The following is a 19,542-nucleotide window of genomic DNA, read 5'->3' as shown; positions in this document are numbered from 1 at the left end:
ACTTCCATATGTTAACTTGAAAGGTGTTTCTCTAGTTGAAGTTCTCACTGTCGTCCTATATGCCCAAAGGACACTAGGTAACTCTTCAGGACATATACCTTTTGCCCCCTCAAGTCAAGTCTTGATAATCTTTAGCAAGGAATGATTTGTAACTTCTACTTGTCCATTTGCCTGTGGATGAGATGGCAAAAAGTATTGATTCTTGATTCCAAGTTGCTCACAAAATTCTTTGAAATAAGTATTATCAAATTGTCCATTGTCTGAAACAAGCACTCTTGGAATTCCAAAACGACAAATAATATTATTCCAGACAAAATTTCTTATATTTTGCTTAATGATTCTAGCCAAGGATTCAGCTTCCACCCATTTAGTGAAATAATCAATGCTCACCACTAGGACCTTCATTTGCCTAGTCCCCGTTAGGAAAGGACCAAGGATATCTGATCCCCATTGAGCAAAAGGCTAGGGAGCCATCTTCATGGTGAGATATTCTAATGGTTGTCTTGGCACATTACTAAAATGTTGGCATTTGTCACATGCCTAGACATAAGACTTTGCATCAGCTTACATCGATGGCCAATAATAACTTACTCGAATAATCTTATGGACGAGTGCTCTTGCTCCTGAATGATTTCCACATGCTCCCTCGTGTATATCCCTTAGGATGTAGTTAGATTCATCCAGAGTTAAGCACCTCAAGTAAGGTTGAGAGAAACCTCTTTTACATAACACTTCATCCATAAGAACAAACCTTATGGCCCTGATCCTTAACTTCTGAGCCTCTTTCTTATCTTCTGGGAGAAAATCCATCTCTAAGATAAGATACAATTGTTGTCATCCAATTGGTTTCTCCATCTACCTGTTGTACTTTAGGAATATCTACACTGGAAATATATTGAATCTCTATCTTCTTATCTACAATGTCTTCTGCAAAAGTAGCTTTGGCAAGACAATCTGGGTCTGCATTTTCCCTTCTTGGAACCTGGATAAACTCTACCTTCGTGAAGGCATCTATAAGATTTCTAACTTTGTTTAGATACTTCATCATACGCTCTTTCTTTGCTTCACAGGTTTCATTCACTTGGCCTATGACTAGCTGTGAATCACTTTGGACAACGACTGAGTCAACTCCCAATGCCTTAGCCAAACTTAAGCCTATGATGAGAGCTTCATATTCAGCTTTATTATTAGTCACTTGAAATTGTAGACAAGCTACATATTTTAGACGATCTCCTTCTGGTGACCTCAGGATTATTCCTACTCCTCCTACATGTTGTGTAGATGATCCATCTACATGGACGATCCACTGCATTACCCCGTTGTTGTTATTCTACTAGTCAATAGTGGGAGTGAACTCTGTGATAAAATCTGCAAGTACTTAAGCTTTTATTGCCTTTCGTGATTGATACTTTACGTCAAATTAATTGAGCTCTATAGCCCACTGAATCAATTGTCCAGTCACTTCCAACTTATTCATAACCTTCTTAAGTGGATGATCTGTCATGATAGTGATGACATGGGCCTGAAAATAGGGTCTGAGTTTTCTTGCTATCGTCACCAAAGAGAGAGCCAGCTTTTCTATCAGTGGATATTGTCCTTCTGATCTTTTTAATGCCTTGCTAGTATAATAAACAGGTCTTTGTATTTTCCCTTCTTCTCTAGCTAAAGCTAAACTCGTTGTGTGAGGAGAAACAACCAAGTAGAGATATAACTCTTCCCCCGGTTTGGATGGACTCAGCAAAGGGTATCGAAGTGAGATATAACTTAAGATCTTCAAATGCTCATTGGCATTCATCTATCCGTTCAAATGTCTTCCTTGACACTTTAAAGAATGCCAAACACTTGTCAATTTCTTTTGAGACAAATTTATTAACTACTACTACTTGGCCAGTAAGACTTTGTACTTCTTTGATGTTCTTGGGTGGCTACATGCTCAGTATTGCTTGGATGTTGTCAAGATTTGCTTCAATTTCCCTTTGTGAAACCATAAATCCGAGAAATTGTCATGATGAGGCACCAAAGGCACACTTGCTAGGATTCAGATTCATATTGTATCATTGGAGCGTCTCAAATGTCTCTTTAACGTCATCCAGATGTGTTGCTTCCCTTGCACTCTTGACTAACATGTTGTCCACATAAACTTCAACATTTCGTCCTATTTGTGGACAATGTTAGGATTAGTGCCCTTAAATCCTATTGTATGATGCTATGTATGATATTATGTATGACATTATGTATGACATGATGTATGACTTTATATTGTGATTGATAAAGTTATTTTATTATTATCTAAAATAATGGTAACGTGAATATGAGACATTATCATATAGTCCATGAGATGCATTGTATGTGATTTATGTGAAAAGTCACAGAAGATGTAAATCACAAGTTCTTTGTAAACTCAGAATTTATAGTTCGTAGTCGGTGATGAAATTGGGCATTTCATCTGTGAAGACTATAACGTATCAACTAAGATGATTTGTCTTGATCATGGAAGTGGATACTTCTAGTTGATATGTTGATATGTTTTAAGAATTAAGACATATTGAACAGGACCGCTGTGAGGTTTATTATTCTCCTAATGACTGTCAAATGAATAATAAATCTCACGACTTCTATTTGCATGAACTCTTAATCCTGAGAGAATAATGGACCTAATCATGAAGTGTAGGTTGCTTTGATATATCAGGAGTGAGATCTGAAGTGACGGTCAAAACCTCAGTATGTTGGGCAGCCACATTTAGTGTTGATGGAACATGTATTCTCAAGATGGAATTCATAGTCTCTTTATAGAGATATAAAATATTCCCTTGAGATAAGTTTAATGGTTTCAGTTATTCAGAGAGTTAGGCCTAACCACTTTAGTAAGAAATTACTAAAGTATATATTTATGAAATTGGATTTCATAAATATATAATGAATAACTTTAAAGAATTAAACCGGGTACTCAAGGATAAGATGTAGTGATTTACAAAGTGGCAGTCTATGTTTATGACTTTGTGTTACTACGAATATTTTATGAAGGGGTTACGTGTTTAATAAAGTCTTGGGATATAATTTATTAATAAGGCCTAGAGTGCAATTATATTTATATAGTGGTATTAAATATAATTAATGGTAACTTTGGACTTGTCAAGAGTTGACGGAAAAGTCCAAGGCCCATTGGAGCTAGTGTCTTATTGGTCCCTTTTGGTCCCACTTCAAGCCACACACTAAAGCCCAATTGGAAAGGCCCAATAGGCCAACCCAATTAGATAATCAGTTAGTTATAAAGGGAGAAACATACAGAATTTTTATTTGAAGAGAAAGAAAAGAAAAATAAGAAACGGTGTGTGAGAGAGTGTGAGACACACTTTCATTCTCCCTTTGAAAAACTGATTGAGAGACCACACATCTTGGGCGTAAAGTGGAATTGGAGTGAAGATTAAAAGTGTTCCCAAGTGCTTCTAATCTTTGTTTTGAATTTCTCCACACCAAGGTACGCTATCTTGTTCTTAAATTCTGAAATTTACATTGTGCACGTTATCAATCATGAATGAAATAGATCCTTGTTCGTTGCTTCCGCTGTGGGTTTTGCATGAGATGCAAAATCAGAATTTTTCCTTCAGACAAAACATTTGATTGACCAACCTTTGATGGCCAACTATTGATTCTACCAATTGATCAATTCATGGAAGTGGGTAACTATCCTTGGGGCATGCTTTGTTTAAATCTTTGAAATTCACACACATCCTTCACTTGCCATTAGATTTCTTGACCATAACCATGTTGGCCAACTAGTCAGGATAGTAGACTTCTCGGATGAACTTAGCTGCTTCTAACTTCTAGACTTTTTCTTTTATTGCCATATCTCTTTCTAGAGTAAATACTCTTTTATTCTGACGAACAGGCTTGTAAGAAGAGGACACATTTAGACTATGAGTGATCACATTTGGATCAATTCCTGGCATGTTTTCATGGCTCCAAGCAAACACATTTGTGCTCTTTTTAAGAAACTAGACAAATTCTTACTTTGTCTTTTCCTCCATTCTAGTCCCAATTCTAGTAAACTTCTCTAGATTGGATTCATCTAATGGAACGTCCTCCAAAGTTTCAGTGGGTTCCACAGTTGTTCTTCTTTCTTCAATATTCAACATTGGTATTTTCTCATCCATATGCAACATGGCTAAGTAGCATTCCCTGACTGCTAACTAATCACCTTGTACTTCTTCTATCCCGTAATCCATTAGGAACTTAATAGATAAATGATAGGTGGATGTTGCAGCTTTCCAACTTAATAGCATTGTATGAAGATGAGCAATCTACAATGAGGAAATTAACTTCCTTGGTAATCTATTGAGGATAAGTACCAACCACTACTGGTTGAGAGATAGTGCCCATTAGTAGGACCTTCATTCCTCCAAAGCCAATAAGTGGAACATTGGCTAGACAAAGCAATTCTTTATCAATCTTCATTTGCTAAAAAGTTAAATAATAGAGAATGTTTGTTGAACTTTCATTATCTACTAGCACCCTCCTCATCGTGTAGTTTGCAATTGTCAAAGTGATAACAATTGCATCATTATGGGGATGATGTAACCTTCTTGCATCTTTGTTTGTGAAGGTGATTAATGGCTCGTCCATTCTAGGGGCCCTTAGTGGATGACCCGTTAGGGCAAAGGATGACTTGTGATAGATGCTATGAAAGGTGAATCGGTCCTATGGACAAGATCATCTATATGATGAGTTTTTCTCACGGAATCGTTCATCTCTTCCATGAAGTTTTTCATGATCCATTTCCCTCTCCAAGTGAGGTACTCTTCAAGTAAAAATTCCTCCTGATGGATCTCCCTTGGTGCTATTCTCTACCCTTAATCCTTCTGAGTTTTGTCTCGGTTCATTTTCTTGCCTTTGTCGACGTTGTTTCCTTCTATTGACTTCCCTCTTCAGCTCTTGATTCTGCTATGTCAGACCTACCATGGCAGCCACCATGGACTGCATCTATTGTTATTTATTCGTTGGTGGTGGTGCTAGTGCATGGTTAGGATGACTGGAAGCATTTCCACTCTCCTGGTGTTTTGGACTTGTAGCCATAAACCTAGTTCGAACCATGTAGCCCTTTGTCTTAGTAAACAATATGGATAACACATAGAATTAACCAAATCAAGAATAGTGTTTCCCATAAATGGCGCCAACTGTAAGGTTGAAAAATCAATAGGTTGAATGGGTCGGCCTTTGCCAGCAATTTTGTGACCTAAGAAGGAAAAGAACTATCAAAAAGGACCGGTGAAGACCAGCCAAGGACCCTCCAATGGCTATGTTAGTTTTCTCTTTGTGAAATGGTAATGGAGAATGGATAAGCAATGAAAAACTTACCTTAGGTTGTTAAGGGTGGAACCCTATTATAAAGATATTGGAGTGGGTCTACTTGTGTGGTTCCACAAACATCATGGGAGATGCATGGATTTCATGGAGGGTTGCATGAGAGACAATTGGACATAGAAAAATGTGGGAGAGAACTTCGAGGAGTTCATCCCATGTTTAGGAAATTGAAATTTAGTTGCCCACAATGAGCAATCAAAATGCTTTATATTTTTTCGAAGTGTTTATACTCATCTATACCTTAAGTTGGTATAGATGAGTACATTAGATTGTCAAGCACCCATCCTTCGTAGTTTCTGTAATTTCCCCTTTAGGGTTCATCTCAAATGTTGGTAAGTTTAGACAATCCTTATGGACGAAGTGGACTTTGTACTTTACTATCAGGGTTTTTCTCAAAAACTCACAAGGGTTTGTCACAATCTTTGTCTTTCATGTTAAATAATAAAAGCACTCTAAATTTCTGCACCTTTACCACTAACCTTTTGTAGGGGAAAGAAACTGGGGCGCACAAGAAGAGCAGAAGAGAGAGAACAATCAATAATGGAAAAGCTCATTTGGATTTCTTTCTACCCTCTTTTTTGATTTCTGTCAATATTTTCATTTGTCCATAGCAACTTAATTTTGGCCCCGAAATTTTTTTATGCTAGAATCGGGAGGGAAAAAATACTTTATCTAATTCTTTGTCTAACATTTACTGTGCCAATAAATGTTAAACAGAGAAGGGGTAGTTGTTGATACCGTATTTTGTCTGGTCCCGATTCATGCGTTAAAACAAAGACAAAAAGAAAAATAAAAAACTGAAAAGGTGAAAAATATTGAATTTCAAAGTCAAAATGGGTAAAACTAAGTGCAACATTTTTGAACGGTGAATCAAAAAGTCACAACATTTGAAAAATCCATTTTACAACAATTAAGACCAAAACCCTTACTAGGTATGGTAAAAACGTTGACTTTTTGATCCGACCGTTGGATCGTGTTGAATTTTAGACCTTCTCGTAGGTCATATTTTTCCCTTAGAAACAAAATCTTACAGGGAAAAATTGAAATTAAAATGGATGAGATATCACAAAAATACAAAAACCTTGATAAATTCTTCACATTATTTTTAAAGAAAACTAGTAGTTTTTTACCTAACTTCACGCAATAAACTGTACCGATTGGACAAGAAATGGAACTAGCAGGCTGGATAATTTTGATGAACAAGGTCTTATCTAATTTTCACCAAAAGGGCTAGACAATATCTGCTTCGGATCGAAAGATATGAATTTTTCAAGAAAAGACGTCCAGAATTTTTCGGCGTTGCGTCTCCTTCATTCTAAGCGCGATATCTTGACGACTGTAGCTCCAAATAGAGCAAGGACAAGACCGTTGGAAACTAGACATCTAGAGCTTTTTGTGCATATAAAATTTGTATAAAATGGAGTTTAGAAAGGCCTCCAAAACAGCCATATGAAGATTGGAACAGAAATCTAAAAAGACAGAAAAAGGCTGATGACGTGGCAAAAAAAGGAGCCTAGCATTGGATACACCAATGCTAGCTACTCCTTTGAATAGGGGACTAGCACTAGTGTATCCTGATACACTAATGCTAGCCTCCCATTTTTCACATCTCCCTATAAATAGCCCCTTTCATTTTTAAGGAAAATCATGAGAAATATTGTGGACAAATAGATAAATATAGAGAAAAAGTGAGGGAAAATCAAAAAAGGGGAGGAAATTCTGAAAAATAGCCTTAGAAAATTTTTTGAAAAAAATTATCTCTCTCTCTCTTTTGGAAAGCCTACACAAAAAAGCCTCATCCTTTTTCTTTGTTGTAATCTTTGTGGGTAAGGTTTTTGAGATGGGTTAGTTTCTTAATAACTAAACCCATCCCACCCCATTTACTATATTGTAAGAATCCTTTCATATATATAAAAAATATTTTCTTTACTTTTTTTTATGTTCATAGTTGCTTTATCTTTACTATGTTCTTGTACATATTGTGTTTATATCTAACCATTTATTTCAATGTTCATATTATTCTTATTGGTTATTATTATTGTGTTGGTTATCCTAGATGGGTATTGGACCATCTCCTAAGCTATGCATGGGAAGTACACTTAGGGGGAAGAAATCTCATCCCACTTAGGCATCTAGGGATTTTATTATTGCTTTTTAATGACTTGTCGTCCCATTTAATTTCTTGCACATTCCCACTCCCCTTTATTTTATTGCACTTATATATATATATATATATATATATATATATATATATATATATATATATATATATATATATCTGTGTGTGTGCACGTGCTCGAGTGTGTGTGCTTGTGTGTGTGTGTGTTATATTTAGACACCTAAAAAAAATGTTCTACTATCTCCCTTAATGGTTTTTAAACCTCCATTACAGCACAATATGGGTATGTCTCGTAAGAGTGGTGATAGCATAGAACTCCCACTTCTTTTTGTTGAAGGATCCATAGGGCTTGAAAGTGATTAAAATCTATTTAAGGGAGAAAAAAAAAACCATTTTTAACCAAATTTACAATTGATGATGTGTGAAAATCAGTAGGCTAAAATACTTCGGACTATGGCAATGGCTATGAGTCCTAAAAAGAATGAAAGAACTGTCAAAAGTGATCGATGTAACCAGACCAAGGACCCTCTAACGGTTAAGTCAATTTTCTCTCTATAACATTAGGATGGGAAATAGTGAATAGTAAAAACTTACCTTGGGTGAATAGGGCTTGCTCCTTTTATAGAGAGTTTGAAGTGGGTCTACTTGTTCGGATCCACCACCGTCATAGGTGATGTGGGTGGCTATTAGATGATATGGGGAACGTGGACCGGACTATGAGGAATTCTTTCCACATTTTAGGAGTAGTGTATTATGGCTTGATCACATGGGGCCTTATAAGAAGTTTTATTGTAGAATTCACCAAGGTTTTCCTAGTCATCCATGCCCTTGCGCCAATCCTAGACGACCATCATTGAATGGTCTTGTTATCTTGTGGACAAGTATAGGTCATATATGATACCACTGCTGGATTTTTCTCCTCTTAAGGTTTTCTGGACGAAATCAGGATATGGTTGCGATTTGACTTCTTGGATGACCACTATGGATGAATCTTGCTTGACGACCCCCATCAACAATATTCCAAGTCTTTACTTTTATATCATTTAAATTCCAAGTCTTTACATTCTTTTCATTTAAATTTCAAGCTCCTTACTTTTTAAGCTATTTATTTTTCTGCACTTTATTTTATTGTTGTCCCTTTACTTTTCTTGTTAATAATGTGCCATAAAGTAAAAATGCTTGGGTAAATATTTCCCCCTTTGCCCTATTCTAAGAAAATGTTTTCTTTTTGTCCTCTTCGTCTCTTTCTCTAAAGATAAGGTTTTAAAAAAAAAATGAGTCTTTTTCAAAATGTGTTTTGTTTCCCAAATAAAACCTTTTTCTTAAGTGTTCTTTTTTATAAATTAAAAAAAAAAAAGGAACAGAAATTTTTTAAAGAAAAATCTGTTTTCTTTTTTTAAGAGGGGGAAATCTGAAACTTTTTATTAAAAAAAAAAAAAAAAAAAAAAAAAAAAATTTAAAAATCTGTTTTCCAAACTTTTTTAAAATGTAATTCTATTTTTTTTTAAAAGCTGTTTTTATGAATAAATAAACTTTTTTCAAATCTGTTTTCATAATAATAATAAATAAATAAATAAACTGTTTTCCAAATCTGTTTCCAATAAAATAAAAACTGTTTTCAAATCTGTTTTTTTTTTCTCTAGAAAAATAAAACTGTTCAAAAATCTGCTTTTCTGAAACTATTTTTAAAATTTGTCTTTCTGAAAACTGTTTTTCACAAAACTTTTTTTTTTACAAATTGTTTTTTACAAAACCGTTTTTTTATGAAATGTTTTTATTTTATTGTTTTACAAAACCGTTTTTTAACAAAACTCTCTTTATAAAACGGGTCATTCTACCATACCCCCTCTTTTTTTGGGGGGTACGGTACCCACGTAAATCTAAACCATTAATTAAATAAAAATTGATCCAGACCATTCATTTAATTTAGAGTAATTTAAAGTGAATACTAGCTACCAGTCAAATAAGTTATATATATATAAGTAAAAAAACAAAAAGAACCCAGTATTAACTGTGCGCTTCTCCTTCTCAAAAACAAAATTCTCTCTATCACGCTTCTTTCTCTCTATCACCCTTCGGACTCTATATCACGCTTCCAATTTCAATTTATCTAAAGAACCCAAAATTTGGCTTCTTACTAATCAACCACAAGAACCTAGGGCAACTAAACAAAACCTAAAGAAAAAACAGTATCGGCCGTTCTCTGCTCGGCGACGATATTTGAAATAGGTTTGTCTTTGTCTTTTTCTTTCTCTCAGAATAAATTGATTTTACTACTAATATACAAATTATTAAAGTTTCTTTGACTATCAACACATGATTTTTCTTTAGTTTTATTCATTGTTAGTAATTCTTAATGCTATTAATTGATTTGAGTTTTTATTTTTATTATTTTGATAGGAGATTTGGGTGTTGTTTGTTAACTTTGTTTCAAAAGTTGATTTGGAATTTCCTCCTATTTGAGAAACAAAATTTCAATACCCATGATTGCTTTACCATAATTCTCCCCCACCAGGACCACCACCACCAAATAAATAATATAAAAAAAATAATAATAAAAAATAAAATTTGCTGTAATGGGAGGGTCTGTCAACTATGCTTGTAACAAAATGTAATAGAGAGGCAACTCAGTTGGCAGACTGGGCTGGTAGAGTAAATGAGTTTCATGTCTGGCTAAAGGAAGGCTCTGACTTCTTCAAACATTTGTACAACAAGAACTGGTAGTTTTGTTCCTTAATACAACTACTGCTATTTTAATTAAATTAAAATAAAAAGGTTAAGAGATTGTTATAGCATTATGTCCCTATAAGTCCTCTCTCTCTCAGCTAAGTTCTACCGATCCATGGCATTCTTTAACATGGTACTGTAGCTTAAATTTTCAAAGAGTCGTCAGTTGGTACTGTAGTTACTCAAAAATAGCTAAATTGAAATTTAGCGACTGATAGAAGTCAGTTCTTTACATGGAAGGAAGAAAAAGAGATAGAAAGTCATGCCCCTGTTAGACATCCAATTTATCTACTTTTTTCCTTCTCCGGTCTTTTTACAAATCCTTTGCATGTGGATAAATTGCTGGAAAAATTATAGTGGAGCTATAGATGAGAAGTTCAAATTTCAGTTGGTGGATTGGGAACTTGCTTGTTGTCCTTCTAAGTTGAAGTGTTTAGAATAAGGAAGCTAAGTACCTATAACCAAGCTTCGCTGGCAAATGATCGTAGTATTTGGGGAGGAAGGATCTTTGGAGGCATATTATTGGGATGAAAATGGGGTTTCCTGGGTGAGCGGATGACAGATATAATGGGGAGCACTTACAGTTGTAGTAATATCCTTCTGTTAATTCTTAGAATACACAAAAGATAGCGGATCCATTCTAGGAATCTCATGTTTGGTCAAGTTTACCAAGATTGAGAATCAGAGTAAGTTGATTCATTGATGAGCCTATTATATTTCAATACCTGATGGATGAGTGGGCTGATAGATAGTTAGGGAAGCCTAACATAATGTTATATATATATATATATATATATATATATGAGTGGGCTGATATATATGTATCTCGAATTATAGATCTTTTTGCTGCACTGTTCTCCTCTTCCAACCTTTTGATTTTCTTCTCTATGTTAGCAATGATGTTATCTTTTATTTTTATCTTGTTCATTTCTTTCAAATACTGATTTTTCTGCGGCACTTCCAAATGCTAGTCATTGCAATGATTTGTAACAACTGCAAATTAGATATTCTATAATATATATATATATATATTTTTTTCGTCACAACTTTTTTTCGATCAACAGTTTTTTGTTTGTTTGTTGGTTTTGTTGCTTGGGTTTACTCCCATGGCAGCTGAATATAACTTAGGAAGCCTTCGTTGATAGTTGCTTTGTTAATTTATGGAGTTTGTCAAACGATTCTGTATATTTGGAGTGTGTCAACAGTTCAGTCCTTCACATTTTTTTTCCTCTGCTGAGTTGTTAAAGTTGAGTTGGAGCTAAAGCTCATTGGCATCTATGTTATTTGCAACTTAAACTTCCTGGATTCATATGTTTTTCTAAGCCTTATATATGTTTTTTTTTTTTTTCCTTTTCAAATATCTAGAGATACTTCTCCCTTATGTGGCGTTTGGTACGGTAGAATACACATTACTCCTAGCATCTAGATTTCTAGGAATCACATTCCTAGGAATGTAGTTATTCCTAAGTTTGGTTTCATTGGGAGATTCTCAAGAATATAAGATAATAATGTTTGGTGTATTCTCAGGAATTTTAAATGAATTATTTGTTTTTTCCATTTTGTCTTTAGATTTGAATGTGAACTACCAAGTCCTTTAAAAAAATCTTCCTTTAAATAAATAATGAAAAAAAGTATATAAACTATTAATTAGTCATTTAAACTATACTGCCAAAAAGCATGATTTTACCAATCTTATCATTCTCTAATCACAAACGAAACTTCAAGAAATTTAGGATCTTTTCAATAAAGATCCAAATGCAAACACACACACATTAGTAAAGAAAGCAAATTGAGACCCATATGCAAACACACACAAACCCAAATGCAAAATCAACAGATCGGCGAAGGATGATGGATGAACGGAGCTGGGCTTCGAAAATGGGTGAGGAGGATGATGAATCGGGTCGGCAATGGTGCGTGGGTCGGCGATGATGGAGAGTCTCCTTCAAACTTTTTTTTCCATACGTAAAATCTAAATAGAACTTTGTTAAAAAATATATTAACAGAATTGTTTATTTTGTTTATGTTGTTTTGGCAGGAAAAGATAAAGACAAGAGAGAAGATATTGATAATTTGTTTTATAGTTTATCTTAATTGCTTAAATGATAAGGAAAAAGAGTTAAAATTGTCAATTTATAAAAAATACAATTTCTTTTAAGCTTGGGAATCTGAATTCCCACCTGTTTTAAAGGGAATCTGGATTCCCACTTGTTTTAAAGGGAATCCATATTCCTACTGAGAGGGGTTTAAGGAGGGAATCCATATCCCCCTGGCATCTGATTCCCTAGCGTAATTTGCAACCAAACATGAGAATCTTTAAACATTCCTGGGAATCCTAAAACATTACCCCGTACCAAACGCCACATTACAGTTTAGCTTTACCTATTGAGGGGGAGGGGCAACCAAGTTTTTTTCTATCTTTTGTTGGGGAGTAAGTTGGGAGGAGGAAGAAAGAGAGAAATATCTTTCTGGTAGAGAATATAAAAATTCCATTGAATTCTTACTTACAAAAAGGATTTTGATTTTTTATAATCAGAAAAAATGAAATGAAAGTGTTCAAACCTCTGTTGTATACCTTTTGAAATTATTTTTGCTATATGGTTGGCATATTGTTAGTATCCTCTCTTATTAGATATATCATATATGAAAACTACGACATTACATGAGTCCAGCACCTTTCAGTCTCAATTACAAAAACTCATTAGTTGTTAAAAGAATTTAAATTGAATGCTAAATAATCACATATTTAATGGCATTGAGTTGTTTAATGTTTACTCTTCAACTAAAGTATTTATGATTGTTGTCTTTTTATGAGTGGACTAGTGGTATTGGCAAAGTTACAGTCCCTTATCCTTTGAAGACTTGTCAAATTATTTACATTTTAGCTTGCAATTCTTAAGATTCCACTTCCCTTCTAGGTGTGTGTGTAACTTCTACCAAAAAAATTCTTTAGAAATTAGAGAGTTTCTCTGTTATCTTTCTAATAAAATGTTTATGACTTTAAAAAAAAAAAAGTGAAAAAAAAGAAGAAGAAAGAATGCTAAATGACAATAGCTATCAAACAGAAGTGAACAAATGAGTATTCTTCCAACTGTTTAGGTTCCCTAGTAAATTTTCGAATACAGTATTGCTATTAATTAGACTTTTTCTCTTCACGTTTCCCATATTAATTTCCCAGTTATTCTCACTTTCTTGGTATTGGTCCTTATATCAGTGAGTCTTAGAATTAAGCACACGGGTCCAGAAGTTTCATTGTACAATGAAGTTATATATGTAGACATTGTTCTGGAAAAAAATTGGCATTCAAGGTGACGGTAAGGCCCTGCCTCAATTCTTCTAAATGAATCTTCTATTTTTCTACTTGAAATCCCACTTCATATTTTTTTTTTCTTCCTATAAATTGTGGAATGGTCATTGTTTGCAAAATAAATTTGCTGCACAAATGAATTCAAAAGCTTTCTCACGACTTTATTCTATGGAAGCAGTTTTTTTAGAACCCAAGGAAAATTACACTTCTGAGATCAAATAGATGTTGATGTACTATAATTTTTCCTTTTAAGAATTGTACTCAATCTCAACCGATTAACAAGTGCATGAATAAAATTTTCATTTTGTTTTTTCCAACCAATGAATTTTCCATTGATTAGACTATTTACTCCTTGGTGGTTGGTAAAAGTGTCATGTATGCTTTGTAGATTTGGTGATGAATAGTTTATTTATAGAAGTCAATTACACAATTTGCCTTAATGTTTTCTTCACTCTAAATATTTTCAAAAAATCTCTTAAGATAATCACGTTAAAAATGTTTAGTTGAAGTTTATCTTAATTTCTCAACAGATTTCCTTAGTTTATGTAAATATTTATTTATCTTATAAATTAATGCTTAATTTCATGGCTTAGTTCATCCAAGTGAAACAGTGCTGCCACTTACAGTGCATAAGGCTAGAATATGGCTTAGCTCACTAAATGTTTTTTTGGTTAATGAGTTCTTAGACTTCTTTTTCTGCAATAGGAAATTTTATACTTTTGACATCGTTATTGAATCTTTCTTAGCAGATTGCCTTAGTGTATGTAATTGTTGATTTCAGCTTCTTGGTTTAAAGAGCTTCTGACATCTCCCCACTCTCTTCATCTGAAGCATTAAACAGATTTTTGGTTTGTGTAAAGGTCATATCATAGTAATTGATGTTTTTGAGTTTCTTTTTAGACCCATCTTGAATTTTGGCTATTTTAGTGTTTTTTGGAGGTACTTGAGAAGGTTTGTGGCCTTTTTACCAGACTAGCAAATATGTATCTCTCTTGTAGGATATTGAGTACAATGTGATAAATTATAGTTTTCAATTTTAATGTGGTAAAAGCAAGTACTCTTGACTATTTTGGCAGTCTCTTTTGGCTTAGAAGCAACTATTTTGGCAGTCTCTTTTGGCTTAGAAGCAAAATTTATATTATATTGAAGTTTGTGTCTTGGATAATAAGTGCTAGAGTTGCACTTCATCTTCAATTATATTTTATTAAAGATTGTGTCTTGAGTAATAAGTGTAAGTAGTTTGGTTGTATTTTCTGCAGATTAGTGTTTAAATCTTGGTGGGAAATCTTATACCTGTTGGCTATATACAGTACATTTCAGACCACCCTAGTGATTTAAACTCTGAATCAACACTTTTATGTGGTATCCAATTTTCTGAATGTGCTGGAATTAGTTGCTAGCTATGATTGGATAACAATTTGATCATGGAGATGAAATTTGTGGAGCAGTTGTCAATGTCAGAGCTAAGCAGGAATAAATATCTCTATGGACGAAGAATGCTACGAATGATGCTGCATAGGCAACTGGCATGTTTTGTTCACATGTACTCTTTTGGACCCACCAGATGACTTAACTTCATCTACTTCATACGGATGCTGAATTATAAATGCAACTATGGTTCTGTATATATGCTTATAAAACTTACATACATTTGTGCTCAAGTTTTTAGAGATGAATTGAGAGAGAAGAGTTAAACATGATGGGCAGGTCAGGATTTTGGTCTGATATGTTATGAAATGGATGAATTGCAGACATTTTAGTAATAGCCTTGTTTTATGTTGGGATTGAGACACGATGAGTTGAAGATATTAACTGTGGTAAAATAGGGCAATATACTTAGACAAGCTGACATGTGCTCCCTTCTATTTATTTGTTTATTGTATTGATAGACGTGTTGTAATTTTTTATGCCCGATACTGTTTTTGGGTGAATGCAAAAATGTAATTGATATTTAAGTAAAATTTAATGGCTTTAACTCATACAACTTGAATACTATTATTAACTCCTTCGTGTTGGTAAAGTGCGGGGCACAATTAAGTGAAAACGCCTCTTGGAGCCTAGGCACAAAGTACAAGTGTGCACCAAATTGATGTGAAGCATAAATTAAAAAAAAAAAAATTAATAGTTTGATAAATTTGAAAATAATTATTAATGAAAAATACAACAATTAAGAGATCAAATAATCATGTAAATGGATATAAAATAACTTTTTTAATTCATATGAAAGTTATAGAAGCCCATCATTTTGCAATTTTACCACAAATAATGCAAGTTAAGTCATTTTTATTTTTTGGATAAGCTAAATGGGTACTTTTGTCATTATCCTTTCTTAAATCTTAGGTAATTATAATGATAATGACTAATTACATATCTTAGTTAATAATTTAATCACTTAATAAGTATAAATCTATAAGAATTAGCTAATATAAGATCAATGGTGGACTGGAGTGATTGCGGTCCCAAATTGGTCTAATATAGTAGCACACCTTAACATTGAATTTTATATACCAAATTAATGATTTATATCAATAGTGTTAAGATACTATGGCAACTGTGAGGAGTGAAACGACCCCGGTGGGTATATGGGCCTTTGGGCCATGCTAAGGAGGGCCAACCTGCTCCTGGGTTAAGATTTTGTTAGTACTACGGGTCGGCCCATACGCCGAGGATCCGAGGATTCTTCCGAGGGGTGATTTTCTCCTCGGACGGATATGGGAGAACCAGGGACTTCATTATAAAGGTTAAGGGACGACTCGGTGAAGACCAATGGTTAAAAGGGGTGAATCCTTGAATATCCTAGAAGCACCGATATTTGAGAAATACCAAAGATAAAGGCTGCCACTTCCGCATTAAAGACTCTGCACCTACCTCCCTGGCCGCATTAATAGGGAAGTGACCTCTGAACAGTGGAAAGGAAACTTCTGGTCACTATCCAGAGGCACTAAGGAGAAAAATATCTAGGGGGAAGGGGGTGAGAACAACACGTGGACAAAGTATCAGAAAGAGAAGTATTTAAAGGGGAACTTAGAACAATAGCGGGGGATCTTCTTTTTGTAACAAAAAAAAAAAAGAAAGAAAGAAAAGAGAAATAATAGAAAAGGAGTTCTCGGCTTACGTCCGAGGAGATTTATTTGCAATAATTGTTTGTTGTTAATAAATGTTTTTAGCTTTGGAATTGTTATCAAATCCCCAATACTTCTAACCTGGGTTTCAAGCCCACACTCTAGAAATTTATATTGTTGAAGGCTCATTGGGCCTGAGCCCGTGATTGTCTTTGGGTCCAGGTGCAATTGTGCACTTACAATTGGTGCCGTCTGTGGGAAACCTAGTCTAGAAGAGGTGGGGATAGGATGGCAGGCTTAGGTTCTCACCATGCAGAATCACAGGGATCACAACCGGAAGATCATTTCGAACGTCTTGAACGTTGAAGGGATCGTGAGGGAAGCGTCCATACAGAATACCCAGGCGCTAGCCATACTCATGGTGGGGGTAGCACCACCCACGAGGAGGGTTCTAAATCCATGCAGAAGGAAATCAATCGTTTGAAGAGAAAGTTACGCCGTGCTAAACGTAGGTTTTCACCGTCCTCATCTAATCCTTCCTCAGAGGAGGATAGGGGAGGTGGCTACAGCTCAAGGTCGCGCTCCCCCACCAGTGCAACGTCCTCCGGTGAGGAGGACGACCAGCCAACTCGCAGACGTAAGAAGCTTCATTCTAGGGGCTTAGGAAACGATGCTATGAGTAGGGCGTTGCACCGACTCTCCAAATCTCTGTTTACACGGAGGATTAAGAAAGGAAGGCTTCCCAGGAGGTTTACCCAGCCCACTTTTACCATCTACAATGGCCGGACTGATCCGGTGGAGCACATAAGTCACTTTAACCAGAGGATGGCGGTGCACTCTCACAACGAGACCCTGATGTGTAAAGTTTTCCCCTCTAGCCTGGGGCCTGTTGCTATGAGGTGGTTCAATGGCCTTAAATCGGGGTCTATAGGTTCGTTTGGGGAGCTTATTAGAGCATTCGCTTCGCGGTTCATTACGTGTAGCAGAGTACCTCAACCATTGGACTCTCTGTTATCCATGACCATGAGGGAAGGGGAGACGTTGAAAGCATACTTCGACTGTTACTAGGAGATGTTTAATGATATAGATGGTGACTTTGATGAGGTGGCGCTTAATACCTTTAAGGTAGGCCTTCCTACTGACCACGACCTTAGAAAGTCTTTGACTAAAAAGCCCGTCCGCAGTGCACGTCTCCTCATGGACCGTATTGACGAGTACAAGAGAGTGGAGGAAGACCAACAGCAAGGAAAGGGTAAAGAGAAGGTTATCCCGCAGAAGAAAAGGGATTTTAGGTCGGACAGATACCATAATAACAGGCTGAGGAGAGATTACGTTGGGCAGCCCGGCTCAGCAGCACCTCAGGCCGTGAACACTGTGTTCCGAGAACCAGTACATCAGCTACTGGAGAAAGTTCGTAAGGAACCCTTCTTCAAATGGCCTGGTAAGATGGCAGGAGACCCTGCGAAGAGGAATCAAAACCTTTTCTGCCAATACCATCAGGATGTGGGCCACACTACCGAGAATTGTCAGACCCTTTGGAGCCACTTGGAGCAACTTGTCAGTGAAGGAAAACTGAAGCAACACTTGTGCCAACCTAGCGGGCCGGGCAGTCAATCTAGCTCAAACAATCAGAGGAATAATGTATCTCGGCCGGCTTTAGGAACAATTAATGTTATTTTTGCTGCACCTGGCAGGACCGGTTCGGCTCCCACCAGGGTGATGGCAGTTTCCCATTCTCAGGCCGAGGAGGCAGGCTGCAGGCCAAAGAGGTTGAAGGCCATTTTGCCCGTCTTGGGATTCTCCGAGGAGGATAAGGTTGGTACCATTCAACCTCATGATGATGCTCTTGTGGTCACTCTTAGGATAGGGAATTATGATGTGAAGAGGGTGATGATAGATCAGGGCAGCGGTGCAGATATCATGTACCCTGATCTGTTTATAGGGTTAAGATTGAAGCTGGAGGATCTTACTCCCTATGACTCGCCACTTATAAGCTTCGAGGGAGAGGCTGTTGTGCGGGAGACAGATCCGTTTGCCGTTCAATCCGGATCGAAACGGTGGAAGTGGATTTCATTGTCGTTGATGCGTACTCTCCATACACGGCCATCCTTGCCGTGACCTTGGCTGCACGCTACGGGGGCTGTGTCCTCTACCTTGCATGTTAAAGTTAAATTCCCCTCGGGGAATGCGGTCGAGGAGATCCTCGGCAGCCAATCGGTGGCCGAGCGATTGCATATCGGCTGCGATCTTGCATCGGACAAAAGCCGAGTCTTCGGCTTTAATCACCAAAGACTTATAGCGAGTTAACGGCTCTGATGCATACGGAATGGTGACGGAAGAGGAGACACATTGTGAAGAGTTAGAGAAGTTTCCGGTAAGCCGATGACCCGAGAGAGGTTCTTCCAAGTCGGCATACTTTTGCCACACCAAGAGAAGATCGAATTGTTAGAATTTCTGAAGGACAATATTGATGTTTTTGCGTGGGATCCTTATGAAGCTCCAGACGTTGATCTGAGCTTCATTTGTCATCATTTAAATGCCAACCCAACTATTGTTCCGAGAAGACAGCCACCTTGGCGTTCTTCCAGAGAACATTCCGAGGCTGTGAAGGAAGAGGTGCTTAAACTCAAGAGGGGTACGGGGCTATCAAAGAAGTTTTCTACCCCGAGTGGTTGGCCCGTACGGTTGTTGTTAAAAAGAAGAATGGAACGTGGAGGGTATGTGTGGACTTTGTACCGTCCGAACAAGGCCTGTCCCAAAGATTCGTTCCCAATGCCGCGTATTAATCAGGCGAGGTGGATGCGTTGTCGGACATCCTCGGATGAGTTTTCTAGATGCCTTCCGGGGTTACCACCAGATTCCTTGGCATTGGAGGATCGAAGGCGCCTTCATTACTCCGACCGGGAATTATCATTATAAGGTCATGCCATTTGGTTTGAAGAATGCTGGGGCTACCTACCAAAGGA

At 36.4% G+C, this 19,542-nt stretch overlaps 1 protein-coding gene across 1 annotated transcript; it reads right to left on the bottom strand.

Moving 5' to 3' along the window:
- Window positions 1-787: 787 nt before the first annotated feature.
- On the bottom strand, window positions 788-1,312 carry LOC142605935 (uncharacterized). The gene has a single exon (XM_075777359.1). The coding sequence runs from the start codon at window positions 1,310-1,312 to the stop codon at window positions 788-790; it is 525 nt and encodes a 174-aa protein (XP_075633474.1).
- Window positions 1,313-19,542: the final 18,230 nt, after the last annotated feature.

This window comes from Castanea sativa, chromosome 8 (assembly GCF_040712315.1).
Source record: "Castanea sativa cultivar Marrone di Chiusa Pesio chromosome 8, ASM4071231v1".
Classification (NCBI taxonomy): Eukaryota; Viridiplantae; Streptophyta; class Magnoliopsida; order Fagales; family Fagaceae; genus Castanea; species Castanea sativa.
This window is presented reverse-complemented; position numbering and strand designations above follow the sequence as displayed.

Bases quoted from the DNA above. Each gene is read 5' to 3' on its own strand.
- LOC142605935 (XM_075777359.1), bottom strand. From the start codon at position 1,312: ATGCAGTGGATCGTCCATGTAGATGGATCATCTACACAACATGTAGGA.